This window comes from Equus asinus, chromosome 25 (assembly GCF_041296235.1).
Source record: "Equus asinus isolate D_3611 breed Donkey chromosome 25, EquAss-T2T_v2, whole genome shotgun sequence".
Taxonomy (NCBI): domain Eukaryota; kingdom Metazoa; phylum Chordata; class Mammalia; order Perissodactyla; family Equidae; genus Equus; species Equus asinus.
Window position 1 is genome coordinate 49,137,481 of NC_091814.1, and position 13,889 is coordinate 49,151,369.

Consider the following 13,889-nt stretch of genomic DNA (forward strand, 5'->3'; position numbering starts at 1 on the left):
CACCTCTTGGCAAACCATGCTGTGGTAGGCATCCCACATATAAGGTGGAGGAAGATGGGCATGGATGTTAGCTCAGGGCCAGTCTTCCTCAGCAAAAAGAGGAAGATTGGTGGCAGATGTTAGCTCAGGGCTGATCTTCCTCAAAAAAAAAAAAAAGAATCCAGGTGACAGGTGACAGGTGAGAGCCAGGAAGTCTGCTATAAAGTGAACTGACCAAAGAACAAGGCTTTTCCCTGAAATATCCAGAAATCTTGAAGACTGGACTTTTCACAGAATGTGGGATCGAGGTTCATGTCATTCTATTGAGGCGTAGAAGAAAGGATAGCCCCATAAAGCTGAAGGACCTCCAAGTGGGAGATGAGGGACCACTGCATTGTGCTTTTCTCTGAAGATGTGCCAGCTACAACGGTGGAGAAATGTCTCCCAGTAAAGGGGAAACTTTGGCAAACATGAGGAAGTTATCACTGAGGGGATGCCTTCCTATCATCTGTAAGGAGCTGAATACTCACATAACCGTCTATATTTCCAAGACTGGTTGGTGTCTAGGTGAATTCCAAAGGTCCCTGACTACCATGAATAGTTATATTATTTTGGAATAAGGTTCATTTCTGAGTCTGAAGACCCCAAGGAATGGGGTTCTGAATCTGCTTTCCTAGGATCACCTCGTTCTGTCTCTGGATGATCCAAAGCCCTGGGAAAGAAAAAAACATAGAAAGTAAAAATTTCTCTTTAATAACATCAGAACTTCATCAAATTCTTTGGAAAAAAATGTAATTTAAAAGTGGCCAGAACACTTTCTTAGATAAGGACCAGAGAATATCTACGGCTCAACCCCCTTAAGGAAATCTTATAGTCTGGCTTTGAGGAGGCAGGCATCTCTCTCCAACTCTCCTCTTTCAAAAAGCTAGTGTTTCAAATTAGTCTCTCTCCTGAGGATGGTCCCCGGTAGAGCTCTTTTCCTGTTTAACTGTGGTAAGTCAAAAACTACTTCAGAGAATACAGAGTCACCACTCTGGGGGGCTGGAACAAAAACTATGGTTTTGTGTGTTTTTAGTAGTTTGAAAAGAAAGAAAACCTCAAACTGCTGAACCAGAAGCAACCCTTTGGTTTTTTCTTTGTAAGTGTTCTAGTTTGGGTTTAGCATTTTGTAAAGGAACAATGGCAGATACTATTTTAATGAGCACATTCAAAAGTTTTAGATTTTTGACACTCCTTATGTTCCTACTGAGGTAAATAAGAAATAACTCAAGGTTCCTAAAGGAACTGTTAATATCCCTTCCCTGAAACTAGTACTTAAAACATAGTAAGCTATGATCCTATCTTCAGAAAATCCCAAAGACATCCTAGGACAGCTCAGACTTAGATGGATGAAATTGCTGGTAGTACCACCACTAGCTGGTGGCATCAGGTCATCTCAGGATGCCCCAGTGCAATTCCCACTTCCTCTTTGCTCTGGTACCATTATCTAGAAGGGTCCATTGACCCAAAAAAATGGTCCAGCAAACTTTCCATGACCATCACAACTGGTGTACTTGATGATTGGAGCCAAAAGAGAAGGAAAAGGATAAGGAGGATTTGATTGTGAGGGCTGGGAATACAGACCAGCAGCCAAAAGAAGGGTGGCTACCTCTCTGATTTTCTCCATGAGGTTCCTGGTCAGGAAGCTGATCACATAAAGCAGAGCAGTCAACAGAGGAATTTTAGGCAGAGCAGGTGGCACGCTCCCACCTGGACCATTCATTTTGCTCATTGATTTATTCAACCAATATTTATTCAATATCTTCTAAATGACAGTTTCAGCTCTAGTTCCAGACAGTTTTCTTCAACAGTCTGCTGAATAACTCTTAGTAATGCCAGGAACTAAATTGTTCTTTCCTGCTTTCCAATGCTATGAAATAGGATGAATTATTTTTTTCCATCTGTAGCCTCAAACTACCATTGGATAATCTACTCAATGATGAACAAACACTCATATATATTCATGAGGCAACATTAGTATAGATTCACTTCTCTCAAAAACATACTCACGAACCCAAAACCAGGAGACTTTTGCCTTGTAATTAAGGTTATTCAGTCAACAAATATTTATTGAGTTTCTAATACGTGACAGGCACTGGGTTAGGTGATGTGGATACAGTGGTTAACAAGGCAGAAATGGACTTGCTTTTGGAACTTTTATTCGAGTGGGAAAAACCCAGATATTTTTTCAGTGGTCAAATAAACCATATAACCACAAGTTATGATAACTACTAAGAAGGAAATAAACAGTAATAAATAACGAATAAAAGAGAAGTCTCTAGGATGGTCTGAGGAGGTGGCATCTAAACTAAATCCTGAAAGGTAAGAAGTCAGCCATGTGAGGAGCCTGCAGAAGAGCATTGGTGATTAAGGAAATGGAGCCCCTGTGTGTGAAGACAGCCTTCTCAGATGCTAGTCTCTCCAGGGAAAATGAGAAATGCAACCACTGCTGGAGAAGGAAGAAGGCAAAGAAAGGTTTGGGGGTTTTTTTGGTTTGGTTTGTCTTTTGTTGAAAGGCGATGGTTGAACGTATATACGTGCTAGTGGAACTGATTTCATAGACAGGAATATCTGAGGATGCAGAATAGAGAAGAAAGTTTTTAAAGGGGTAAAGCAGGGAAAACAGAATGAGTCTAGTGCACAAATGGAGGGCTGGTCCTCTCCCTCCACTGTGCAGATGAAAGAAAGAGGTCTTTCAGATACAGGTGGAATTGTGTTTTGGTGGTAGAAGTGAGGTCCCATGATGGGAGGAGGGGATATGGCTGGTTTGCAAGAGGAAAAGATATGATAATTGTCACAAACAGTGAAAAAATATGCTTACCTGGTTCTCAAAAAATTAAAAATAGAAATACCTTATGACCCAGCCATCCCACTACTGGGTATCTATCCAAAGAACTTGAAATCAGCAATTCCAAAAGTCCCATGCACCCCTATGTTCATTGCAGCATTATTTACAATAGCCAATGTGGAAGCAACCTCAGTGCCCATCAACTGATGATTGGATAAAGAAGATATGGTTTATATATACAGTGGAATACTACTCAGCCATAAAAAAGGATAAAATCATCCCATTCACAACAACATGGATGGACCTTGAGGGTATTATGTTAAGCGAAATAAGCCAGATAAAGAAAGATGAACTCTGTATGACTCCACTCATAGGTGGAAGTTAACATATAGACAAAGAGAACTGATTGGTGGTTACCAAGGGAATGGGGGGGGGAAGGGCACAAAGGATGAAGGGGTGCACCTACAACATGACTAACAATAATGTACAACTGAAATTTCACAAGGTTGTAAACTATCATAGTCTTAATAAAAAGAAAAAATATATATATACGCTTATCAGGGAACTGGAGACAAATTTCTGGGCAATGTTGAATGCCCATTTGAGATCTGTCATCACTAATGTAAAGCAGGGCTTCTCAATTGGGGGTGATTTTTCTCCCCACCCCCAGCCTGGCAACATTTAGCAATGTCTGGAGATATTTCTGGTTATCACACATGGAGGAGGGGAAAATGTTACTGGCATCTAGTAGGTAGTGGGGGCAGGAATATACTGCAAAGCACAGGACAGCTCCCTCAACAAAGAATTATTTAGCTCAGGATGTCAATAGAAGCGAGGTTGGGAAACTCTGTGTAAAATGATGTCAAATTTATGTAGAGATCATCTCTGGAAAGCTACATAAGGAGACACTGATCCTCTTTATAGGCAGAAATGGGGCCATGGGACAGGGTAAGAAGAGGAATTATTTTCATCCTACATCTTTGTGTACTTTTACAATTTGTACTATGTACATGTAACACCTATTCAAATCAACCAAAAGATAGAAGTGAATCAGTGAATAGGTAAACAATTAAGTGATCGGTTTAAGCAGATTATGGATAAAAATAAAATGAAATCAATCAGTCTGTTTGGGTAATTTTTCCAGCAACTTCCAGCTGCTAGGATGTCAGCTTAAAGAAAATGGAATTTTTGGAAGAGGATACAGTGAAGGAAGCAGAATATTTTGTAGCTGAGGAAATTTCCAAGGTACTGATGGTAATGACAGATGGTAGAATCTAAGTTGGACGGAGAGAGGAGTAAAGCTAAAGAATGAGCTGATAGATATGTAAGAAAGTCTCAGTGTGGTAAAAAAATATACATATATTATAAGAGAGAAAATGTTGGAGTAATTGAGCTGGAATAATAGGAGATAATGTTATGAGAATAAGATGGCTGACATCAAATTCTAAAGGCGACACTGTAATTTTAATGACGACATAGTCTACGGGGTCCACGGTAGTGGGTGGTTGAAGAAAATAGGAAAAGGTGACTGTGAGCGACAAATGTGAGAATGCAAGAAACCAGATGTTTGGAAGGATCCCCCAGATCAGGGGCTTCTTCTGGAGGATGAAGTGCCTCTCAGAGAGTGGTTTATTAATAATGATAGATGCCATTTTTTGGCATTCTACTTTGTGTCAGATCCTTTATGTATGTATCAGCTCTTTTTTATCCAAAGGAGGTCAAGTGACCTGCTCAGCAACTGCATAGTTAGTAGGCAGAGGAACAAAGATTCAAATTCAGATTTTATAGCCCACAGTCCATGTCTTTTCCACTATGCTATGGCCCTAACTCCAGGAAAAAAACAAGTTGTCATCATATCTTGAAAGCTGGGTGAGCTTAAAACTGGCAATAATATTGGTCATGGAAACTTTGGATAATGGAAGATGGAGAGGGAAGAGACTATAGAGAGGGGAGGAGAGTCTGGCAAAGATGCAAAGATTTGCTTCACAGTTCTTCTCATCCCAGTAAATTCTTTATAAAGTGATCTTAAGTCATAATGAACGAAGAAGCCATGGAGGAAAGAAATAAAAGGGAAAAAATCCAAAACTTCGTGATGTCCAAAAAGTACATTCATAATGTTTATCTGTATTCTAAAATATAATTTTTATTACATGTATTCTTTTCAGTAGAAATGCACAAAATGTATATAAATATTTGTTATATTATAGGAAAACAGTATCAACAGCTAACAATCAGAGTTCTGAGGACTATTAGAGTTGGTTGCCGGGAAGCATACAAACTCTGCCACCAAATGCAACCCATATTTTCCTAACATATCCTTCACAATCTCCACATTCTCTCTACTTATGTACCTCTTCTAGTCACACACACTCACACACACCTACAATTGCACTGGAAATATACACGCTGTGTAGAGAATGGACTGAGTTCCCAAAAGATCCCCTTGCTTCTCTGTTGGCATCACCTGGTGGCTCAGGCTATGCCTTTAGAAGTAAAGATGCTGCCGATGGGACACTGGCCTTCCAGTCTCTTTAGCTTATTATGCAAGCCTAGTTCTCTTTTTCCATTCCTTATACACTCATGTCACATCCATATACCTAAAAGACAGCCTCCCCTGAGGTAGACGTTAGACCCATCCCAAAAGGTGAGTTAATAGGTGTCTTTTTCAATGTGCCAAAATGTTCTTGGCCTCACTTAAGATGAGTGTCGAACATGCTGGTAGCTGCTTTTCCTAGCCTCTGCATCTTCACATGGAAGCCCAGGGTTTTATATTCTTCATTCATATTCCTCCTCCTGTCTGGCTCACGGACCTAAGGTGAGATGAGGAATTGTAGATCTGCTGAACCCTGTGGTCTTGAGGTCTTCCTGGTTCATGTCTTCTCACTTGACCTCAAGTGGGCTTAAGAAGACCCTCATTCAAGACAATATTCTCAGTGCCTATAACAAGGAACCATAATGGAAAGAATCCTAAAGTGCTTTTCTTAGAGCTTATACAAGCCAAAAAATGTCTTAGATTCCTCAAAACTGACCAGAGAGAGTTCAGATACGTTGACATACAAATGGTCAGCACTGGTGAGATTGAACACCGCCCCCAGGTAGCTGCTCCGGGCCCACATCTGGCCAGTAGTGCAGTAATTCATCATCTTCCCCTCCATCAGCACCAGGTCCTGGTGATACTTAGAGTTCCTCATATAGACCTTGTGGTTCAGGGGCTGGTTGTTGCAGGACTGACCCCGGAAGTGTACTTTGGAATACACAAAGTACAGCCCGGTATCATTGATCACAAGGCTGCCCTTCTTATACTTCACCCCGGAAACCAAGGCAATTCCATAGATGTCTTCCCATTCCAGAGGGTTGGATCTTGAGTTGGGTTTGCCTGAAACCAAATCAAAGAGGAACTTTCAGCCAGAAATGTTCATGTAGCCAACAAACTAAGCTTCCAGGGAAAACTTTGGGATCTCCAGAGCAAATGTTTTTTTACCCAAAATGACACAGCACATATAGAACTGGCTGAGGCGTCAGACTTGATCCATCATTGAATTCTTTCAACACCTTTATCAATTGCCTGTCTCAGTTTTACCATCCACATAACTTGGATATACACCCCTAAAAAATTACAGTGAGAAATTATTGAGATGCGTTTAGCTTTCTGGAACGAAGATTCTATGCTCTTCAGAACCAGCACCAAAACTGTTAGGCTTTGAGGTCCCTCCATGAGAGGAAAGGCCAAATCTCAGGAACTCTAAAGTTCCAAAGCTGAGAAGGACCTTAAGGATCATGTGATCCAGCTCCTCACCGCCAGAAAGGAGTCTTCGGTGCCCCCGTTGCCTTTATACCCCCACACCATTATATAATTGCCTTAAGCAGAGAACTGTCTCCAATACTGAAATTATCACTTATGCACCTGTCTTTCCCTACTAGATTTTAAGCTCCTTGAAGTCAGGAACCATTTTTTATTCATCTTCACATTCCCAAGGCTTGGCACACGGCATGTGCTCAATAAATATCTGTTGATCCAAACTGGATCATTCTACAGCCTCTGCTTAAATAATTCCAGGGCCAGCGGCATACCACTTTCTGTGATACTTTTCAGATATTTATAGACTTTACAGTGGGAGTGCCCGTACCATATTGCTATCAAATCATTTCACTCCACTCCATGACCACATGCTGAAAGTCCACTGGGGTCAGGCCTAGACCTCTCTTCTCACTCCACTCTTGGACAAAGCAGACTGAAGCTCTTCCAGAAAACAAGGGAAGCACTCAGTAAAATAATTTATTATTCCTACCTTCCCAGCTCTCACCTCTTGGATCTGTGTCCCAAATTCTATAAGAGTGGAGAATGATCGAAAAGACTGAGCTCCTTATGGGCAGCATCATTTCATCATCAACTCTACTTCTCCAATTTAGACCAGGGCCTTGCCCAGAGCAGGGGCTCAGAATGTGTGTGAGGTTGACCAGAGAGATGCAACTACTTTGGGGTTTCAAACACTGTTGCTGGAAAGTCACAGCTCCCTCAGAGCACAGTAATGGAAAGCAATCAGCTGTTCTGCTTTCTGCCAAAGTCTTTCCCGAGGACCGCTCCCCTGCCACGCCCAGCCCATACCCTCCAGATACAGACCTGTTAAATGGGCCACTTTCCTTGGCTCCTTTTTTTCAGAGGGTGGATTAGGGTGACCTGTATCAGAGAGAGATGAAAGATATAGGTAAAAATGAGATACCAACTGTTCTTTTGGTGGAACTCTAAACAGAGCATTTAAATAAAAGATATCTTTTCAAAGCATAAATGGCAACAATCAAACATATTCTAATCCTGCAAGTCTAAACTGGAAAACTCACAGCTGCCTGTATTTCAGAAACAGAGAGGTAACAAAACGAACCAAATTAAGGTAGATACATGCATAAATTATAATGTTGCGATAAAACAATATAAAGGTTGATTTATACAGAACTGTCCTGTCAGTTACTGTATTTAGAACTTGCTACATCCCTTCCAGATAGAGATTATTGCCCCTCCTTATAGGTGGCAAAATGAGCTTAGAAGTTGGGCGACTTGTCCAAGAAGACCCAGCTACTCAGTGGCAGAGTGGGCCCCACACTCAGGTCTCCTGCCTCCAAATCCAGAGTTCCTCCCGCTCTGGCTCGTCTGCCCTCAGAACTCTACAGGACAGAGGCCGAAGAAGACTGCTAATTCACCTCCTGGCCCCTAGGTCTGCCCCCAGTGGCATTCTACGATTTGCCGCAAATTAATTCATCTAAAGTCTCAAAGACCTTGAATGGCTCCTAGTTGAACGTGTAATTGGGTATAAGTCTCCCCCACCACGTGACTGCCACCCAGCTGTCCAGCCTTATCAGGTCTCCCCCCTCACACTGGACACTGCCACATGTCAGGGGTTCTGGTGTGACCTGAATGTACTCAGCTTTCCTACCTCTGTGCCTTTGCTCACGCTGTTCCTTCTGCCCAGAATGGCCTCCCAAACAGATCTCTGTGTCAAAATCCTATCAACCCTATAAACACCATCTGAAATAGCTCTTTCTTTGGGAAATCCGCCCAAGCCTTCTTAATCACATATGATTTTTCCCTCCTTTGAAATCTAGAATCACCTGTCTTCACCTCTTATTGGCCCTGACACTCTTTTCTGTGGTAACTGTGTGACTTGTCTTAGTTCCCCCAACAAACAGCCAATTCCTTACTGTATGCTTAATCCCTCAGAGTTTTTAGCTCAGTTTCTAACACAGAGCATGTGTCCAGTAAATGTTTGCTAAATTAAATTGAAGGAGTTAAAATAGACAATAGTTCTGAAAATAGACACTATTTCTCTGACATCAATTATTTCAACCAAATAGAGTTACCACTTAGCAAACCAAGACATTCGAGAAAGATTTGTGGACAGGTGTTGGTCCCCATCAGGCCTGTAGTGATTAAGCCTTCCCACCTACAGCACGAGGAGGCCCCAATCAACTGAGAATATCTCCTGAGCAATCATCCCCAGTGTAGCCACCTAAGACCACTCATCATGAATGCAGTGTTAGAGAACAGGAAAGACAAGGCTGCATCTCCTCTCCATTCCTACACCACAAACCCTCTGTGCAGATATCTGGCATTCAGCCACATACTGACAGGAAATGGAACAGAGAACCGCATGTTGCATATCTTTGTATCCTTTGCAGAGCCTTGTACAGTGTTAGTCTCATAGAAGGCACACAGTAAAAATATCTGCTGGGTAAATACTGGAATAAATAAACTAGAAATATATCCTACACTTTGGTGGTGACTGATTCCTGCCCCAGGATCTTTGCACATGCCATTCTCAGTGCTGGATGCTTTCACCTGTCCTCCCACTCGGCCCCACACATATACACACACACACACACACACACACACAAACAAGACCTTCTTAGAGGGGACTTTCCAGACCCACTCTATCTTAGGTTGCACTTAGTGTAATTTGAAATTATGCTGTCCGTTTGCTTGCTTTTGTTTATCTTCTCCAGTGTACTAAAAGCTCCGTGAGTATAGACCCCTTGTCTCTCTTATTCTTAGTCATCTCCCGCTACCCAACACCCAGCCTAGCACATAGGAAGCACTCCAAGAACATTGGTGAATGACTAAAAGATTTAATGTGTTAACTGTGGAAAAATGGAAAATTAAAATGACGCAAATAAGAAAGCTTAATCTATAATAGTACCTCCCAGGGAAAAATTGCTGCTAACATGTTGGAGTATGAATCCTAGTTTTTCACTAAAAATATGCACATATATTTATATAGTGAATCTTAAACTAAACACACTGTTTCATAACTTGTCTTTTTATCTAACAACATAGAACGCACCATCTTCGTGCCATTAAGTGCCGTTCTAATACATAGGTTTTCTATTTCACTAATCTCCTATTAAGAGGCATTAAAGTTTTTTCTGAATTGTTTGTTATAAATAGCCTTATAAGGAAGTCATGCGCATCCTTATATACAAATTCTCAAGCACATCTCTGATTACTTTTTTAAAATAAATACATTGTGATAAGATTACCAGGTGAATTAACAGCTTTAGTCTTTTGATATATTTTTCCAAACTACTCTTCAGAAAAGTTATAGCAATTTACATGCCCACTGGCTGTCAGCTAATGCTTAAGCAGACCCTTTTTCTTACATTTTTTCCACTGTGGCGTTTTTTTTCTTTTTAATCTTTACTAATTTGATGGCTAAAAATAGGTATATCCTTGTTTTAATTTGCATCTATTATCTTATCAGTAAAATTGCTGATTCGATTTCCATGTGATAATTCACCAATTTCTGATCCATCTGGGTTGATCTAGAGAAGATAGTGTGGTAGGTAGACCTGACTCATCTGTTCACTTGACTTTTAATTACTAAAATCACTCCAGAGAGTGGGTGAGAGATGAGTAATTAGGTACCTGTTTCACCAGCCACATTCCACTGATTTTCAAGCTATTTTATTTTAGAAATCCTCCAGGGGCTTTATTTTCTAACAAATATTTCTACTCTGCTTTTGTACATCTGAACTTTCTAACACATAGGAACTCGGATCCAGAACCGGGGACCCAAGCATCCTCAGGATGGCTTCTACAAGAGCTGACATTCTAGGGCGTATGACTTGGTCACATCCTGAGAAATCGGAACAGGTTCTCCTTGCTGGTGACCAGTGCGGCCTTCTGTTTTCTTCCCAGTTTCTAAGGATGAGATTTGCCTATTGTTTTTGCAGAGACATCTTGCTTGTCATTTTTATTTCTCATTCCATAGCCATCAGAGGGATGAGAGTTTCCCTATTTAATGAGGCACCGGTCCATACACTGGAAAGCCCTGTAGTTGACAAGGCATCAAGGCTTGTGTTCCTTTTAGCCCCAGTTCCACACCAGTGGTCTTGGGCATATCACCTAATCTGTCTGGCATTTTGTTTCTCTTCTGAAAAATGAGATGACTAGACCAGATGCTCTTTAAGCTCCCTTCCAACACTTACCAAATCTAAAGTTCAATGAATTAGTCTAATGAGCTGGAGTATCCTAAATCTCTCTGTCCACAGTTTCCGAAACTATATCCTGAAACTTCACGAAGTCACTGTTCCACGTTTTCATATTCTTCTTGTCCTGGATTTCATCTAAAGGATTTTCCTTTATTATCCAAAGTAGTTCACAAGTGCCTTTGTAAGTGAAACTGGGCTGCCCCTTGAATAATGTAAAGTCTTCCCTCATGCCTTCCAGTGACTGCAAAAGAGCCATCCTAAGGTGAATGACTGGTTGCCCACTTTTTAAAAGCTTAGATATATCCTATAAAATATTTTTGGAATAAAGCTTGACTCTTAAAGTCATCTCTTAGAGAGCTTAAAGAGGAGAAGACTTTTCCCGGAAACGTCTTTCTCTGCCCCCACTTCTCCCTCTCTCCCGAGGAGTTCCAGCCACTGCTTTGTATACAGGAACCAGGAGGCCTGAGGAAGGGGACAGGCCTGGAGCCAGCTGCTCAGAGGGCAAAGATCTAACGTTGTATATGTGTGCCTCTTCCCAAAGTCAAGTGGAAATTATTTTTAATCATGTGCAGTACTTAACTACACTGATTTTGAACAATTAACTTCATATTTTAGGGCAGCTCAAGGAAGCAAAATGACCAGAGATTCAGAATTAGCCAGGATTCCTCTTGTAGCATACATATGACCAAGAACGGGATGGAATTCAAGGCATTCCGCCAACATGGTTCAGCCTGGAAGACTATCTTTGGAAACTCAATACACGTGCAGAGAAAGACTCACCTATTTGCTTCTCCAAAGATGATTCTACATGGCTTTGGCTGATGGACTGGTGAAAGAGAAGAAGAAAAGATGGATAATAAATATGAGGTCCTTGAAGCAAAGGAGATAGAATTGTTAAATAAACCAAGCCCTGGAACGGGAATCTAAATACCTCAGAACTTCTCCTAACTCAGACCTTGGCCAACAATTGTGCCTCGCCATGCCTCAGTTTTGTGATGTGGAATAGTTCCAAGATTTTTAAGTATTTTCAAGGAACTTTAGTTGGGCCATTTGAACACACTCACTTCTAAGCAAGACTCAACAGTTCCTTTTGTTTCTTGAATCACTAAGTGTGAGGTGGGCAGTGGCTCAGCAGGCTGACTTGCCCAGTGAGAAAGAATTGATCCTTTACAAGACAGAAAATATTCCTTTCACTCATTTGAGCCTCCATTTCTCTGCCCATAGAACAGAATGACTGGAATGATCCATTTCTAAGACAGGAAAAAAGGATTGAAAAGTACTTGGCAAGCAAGGCTGTGGTCCATATGGACCCCGATACTCCTATACCCTCCACTGTGGCAGAGCTGTCTTACATCCGCACCTCAGGGCATAGCAATCCACGTGCCATCTTACCTCTCTGAGTTCAGCCAGCTCCTTCTGTAGGTGGAAGAGCTGAAACATCCCCAGCCCCACTCCAACTAGGGCCACCAGAACCATGAAAAACATCATAAGGAGGCACAGGCCTGTGTTGTGGTCACTCCTCTTCTTCAGAGGTGGCAGCGGTAGTGGAGGCAGAGGTGGCCGTGGTGGTGGCAGCGGCGGTGGTGGTAGTGTTGGTGGTGGCGGTGGTGGCGGCCTCCTTTGCCCAGGCCTCCCTGGCACAGTGGACGGGCAGGGGAGTACTGACCCTGGAGAGGCCCAGGGAGAGCTGGCACTGCTGTCCACCCAGTAGATTTGGGGGTACGTGTAATTCAGGTGTTGCTGCATGGCCGTCAGTGACTCAAGCCAGCCCTCAGCAAAGGAGTTTCCTTCTTCTCAATCCTGTGCAGGCCTAGGGGGCAAGAAGGGGACTCCTGTTGCTGACTGCTCGAGAGAAGAGAAGCCAGTTCTCTCTTTATAGAGTTTCCATGGCCAAGGGAAACACCTCTCTTTCGTTCTCTCTTTCTTTCTCTTTTTGCTTCTCAGAGAGACACCCACTCACTCTCTGCCTCTGACGCTGAGAAGCCTCAAGAAGCTCAGCGAGCCTCGGGAAGTTTCCGCCCACAAATTTCTGATGAAAGCCTTCAAAGGGCTGTGCTACCTGAAAGGCTGGTAGGGAGGCTCGCCTTTCTCAGGCCCTGCGAGAGCAGGTAGCACTGGGTGCAGCCCCGTGGCCTCTGAACACTGCCCAGCCATGGGGAGCGTGGCTGAGGGGGGCGTGTCAGGCACTGAGGGGCGAGACCCTGGAGTCCTGGCCGGAGGAGTTGCTGCCGCGTCTTACCTTGTGCAGGAGGAAATCATCCCCCTGCGGCCACCCCTTCCCCACACCCAAGTGCTATTTACCCAGACATTGCAAAGCCCGGCAATTTACAGGTTAAAAACCTGCCCCGCCCACTCTCTAGAGATTAGATCAGAGGTTACAAGCCAGTGGCCCATAGGCCTTATGGAACCCACAGACTTGCTTTGTTTGTGCCTCAGAATGTTTTTGTTTTTCATTTGTTGTCCCCTTTTAAAATTGCGATATTGCCTGTAAAAATACATATTTCTATTCTGTTTTGAAACGTTAGAGTATTAAACATCCTCAAGGCCATCTCCGCAAACCCAGTCAGCTGGAGCTGGGCTTCAGCTGCTCCATGGACGAGACATAGGGGCTCCAGGTCGCCCAGCCTGCACCACCCTCCGCTGGTCCACAGCCCACCCGCCACGTGAGCTGACCTTCCCGGTCCCTGTGGACATTTCTTTTGGCAGCCTCTGTTATGGTTGTCAGATGAAATACACGGTGCCCAGTTAAACTTGAATTTGTTTGTTTGTTTTTTACTAAGGATGGCAACTCTACCTCCAGGTAGACCTCGTCCGTCTCTCATTCTCCCAGCAAACCAGAGAAACCTCCCACAAATTCTTATTCTCCACTCTACTGGAGGGCTCTCCTTTTCAGATTCCATTAGTTTTTATACCGTGCTTTGGCATTTCTGTGGCTGTCATTCTGGCTCTGCACCTGGACCAAACGAACAGCAAACTTCTTTTCCTGCCACGTTCAACACACCCCAATGCCATCTGCCCTCCCGACTCCACTCCCAATGCAACCGGTTTCACCTAAGGTCACTCTTTCTGATGACATCTGCACCTCGTCTCTCTTCCTGCCCCC

The 13,889-nt window shown here is 42.9% G+C and overlaps 1 protein-coding gene across 1 annotated transcript; it reads right to left on the reverse strand.

The window, feature by feature from the left end:
* Positions 1-4,002: 4,002 nt before the first annotated feature.
* FASLG (Fas ligand) lies at positions 4,003-12,997 on the reverse strand. The gene is made up of 4 exons (XM_014852878.3): positions 12,179-12,997; positions 11,567-11,612; positions 7,428-7,484; positions 4,003-6,182 (listed from the first exon to the last, which is right to left on the reverse strand). Exons 1-4 carry the CDS (start codon positions 12,530-12,532, stop codon positions 5,788-5,790), a joined length of 852 nt encoding a protein of 283 aa, XP_014708364.1. The 5' UTR covers positions 12,533-12,997; the 3' UTR covers positions 4,003-5,787.
* Between the last annotated feature and the right edge of the window lie 892 nt (positions 12,998-13,889).

Excerpts from the sequence above, each read along its gene's own strand:
- FASLG (XM_014852878.3), bottom strand. The coding sequence starts at position 12,532 with ATGCAGCAACACCTGAATTACACGTACCCCCAAATCTACTGGGTGGAC. Across the intron at positions 7,485-11,566 it reads ATCTTTGGAGAAGCAAATAG|GTCACCCTAATCCACCCTCT; the intron begins GTGAGTCTTTCT and ends TCTCTGATACAG. Across the intron at positions 6,183-7,427 it reads GAAAGTGGCCCATTTAACAG|GCAAACCCAACTCAAGATCC; the intron begins GTCTGTATCTGG and ends ATTTGGTTTCAG.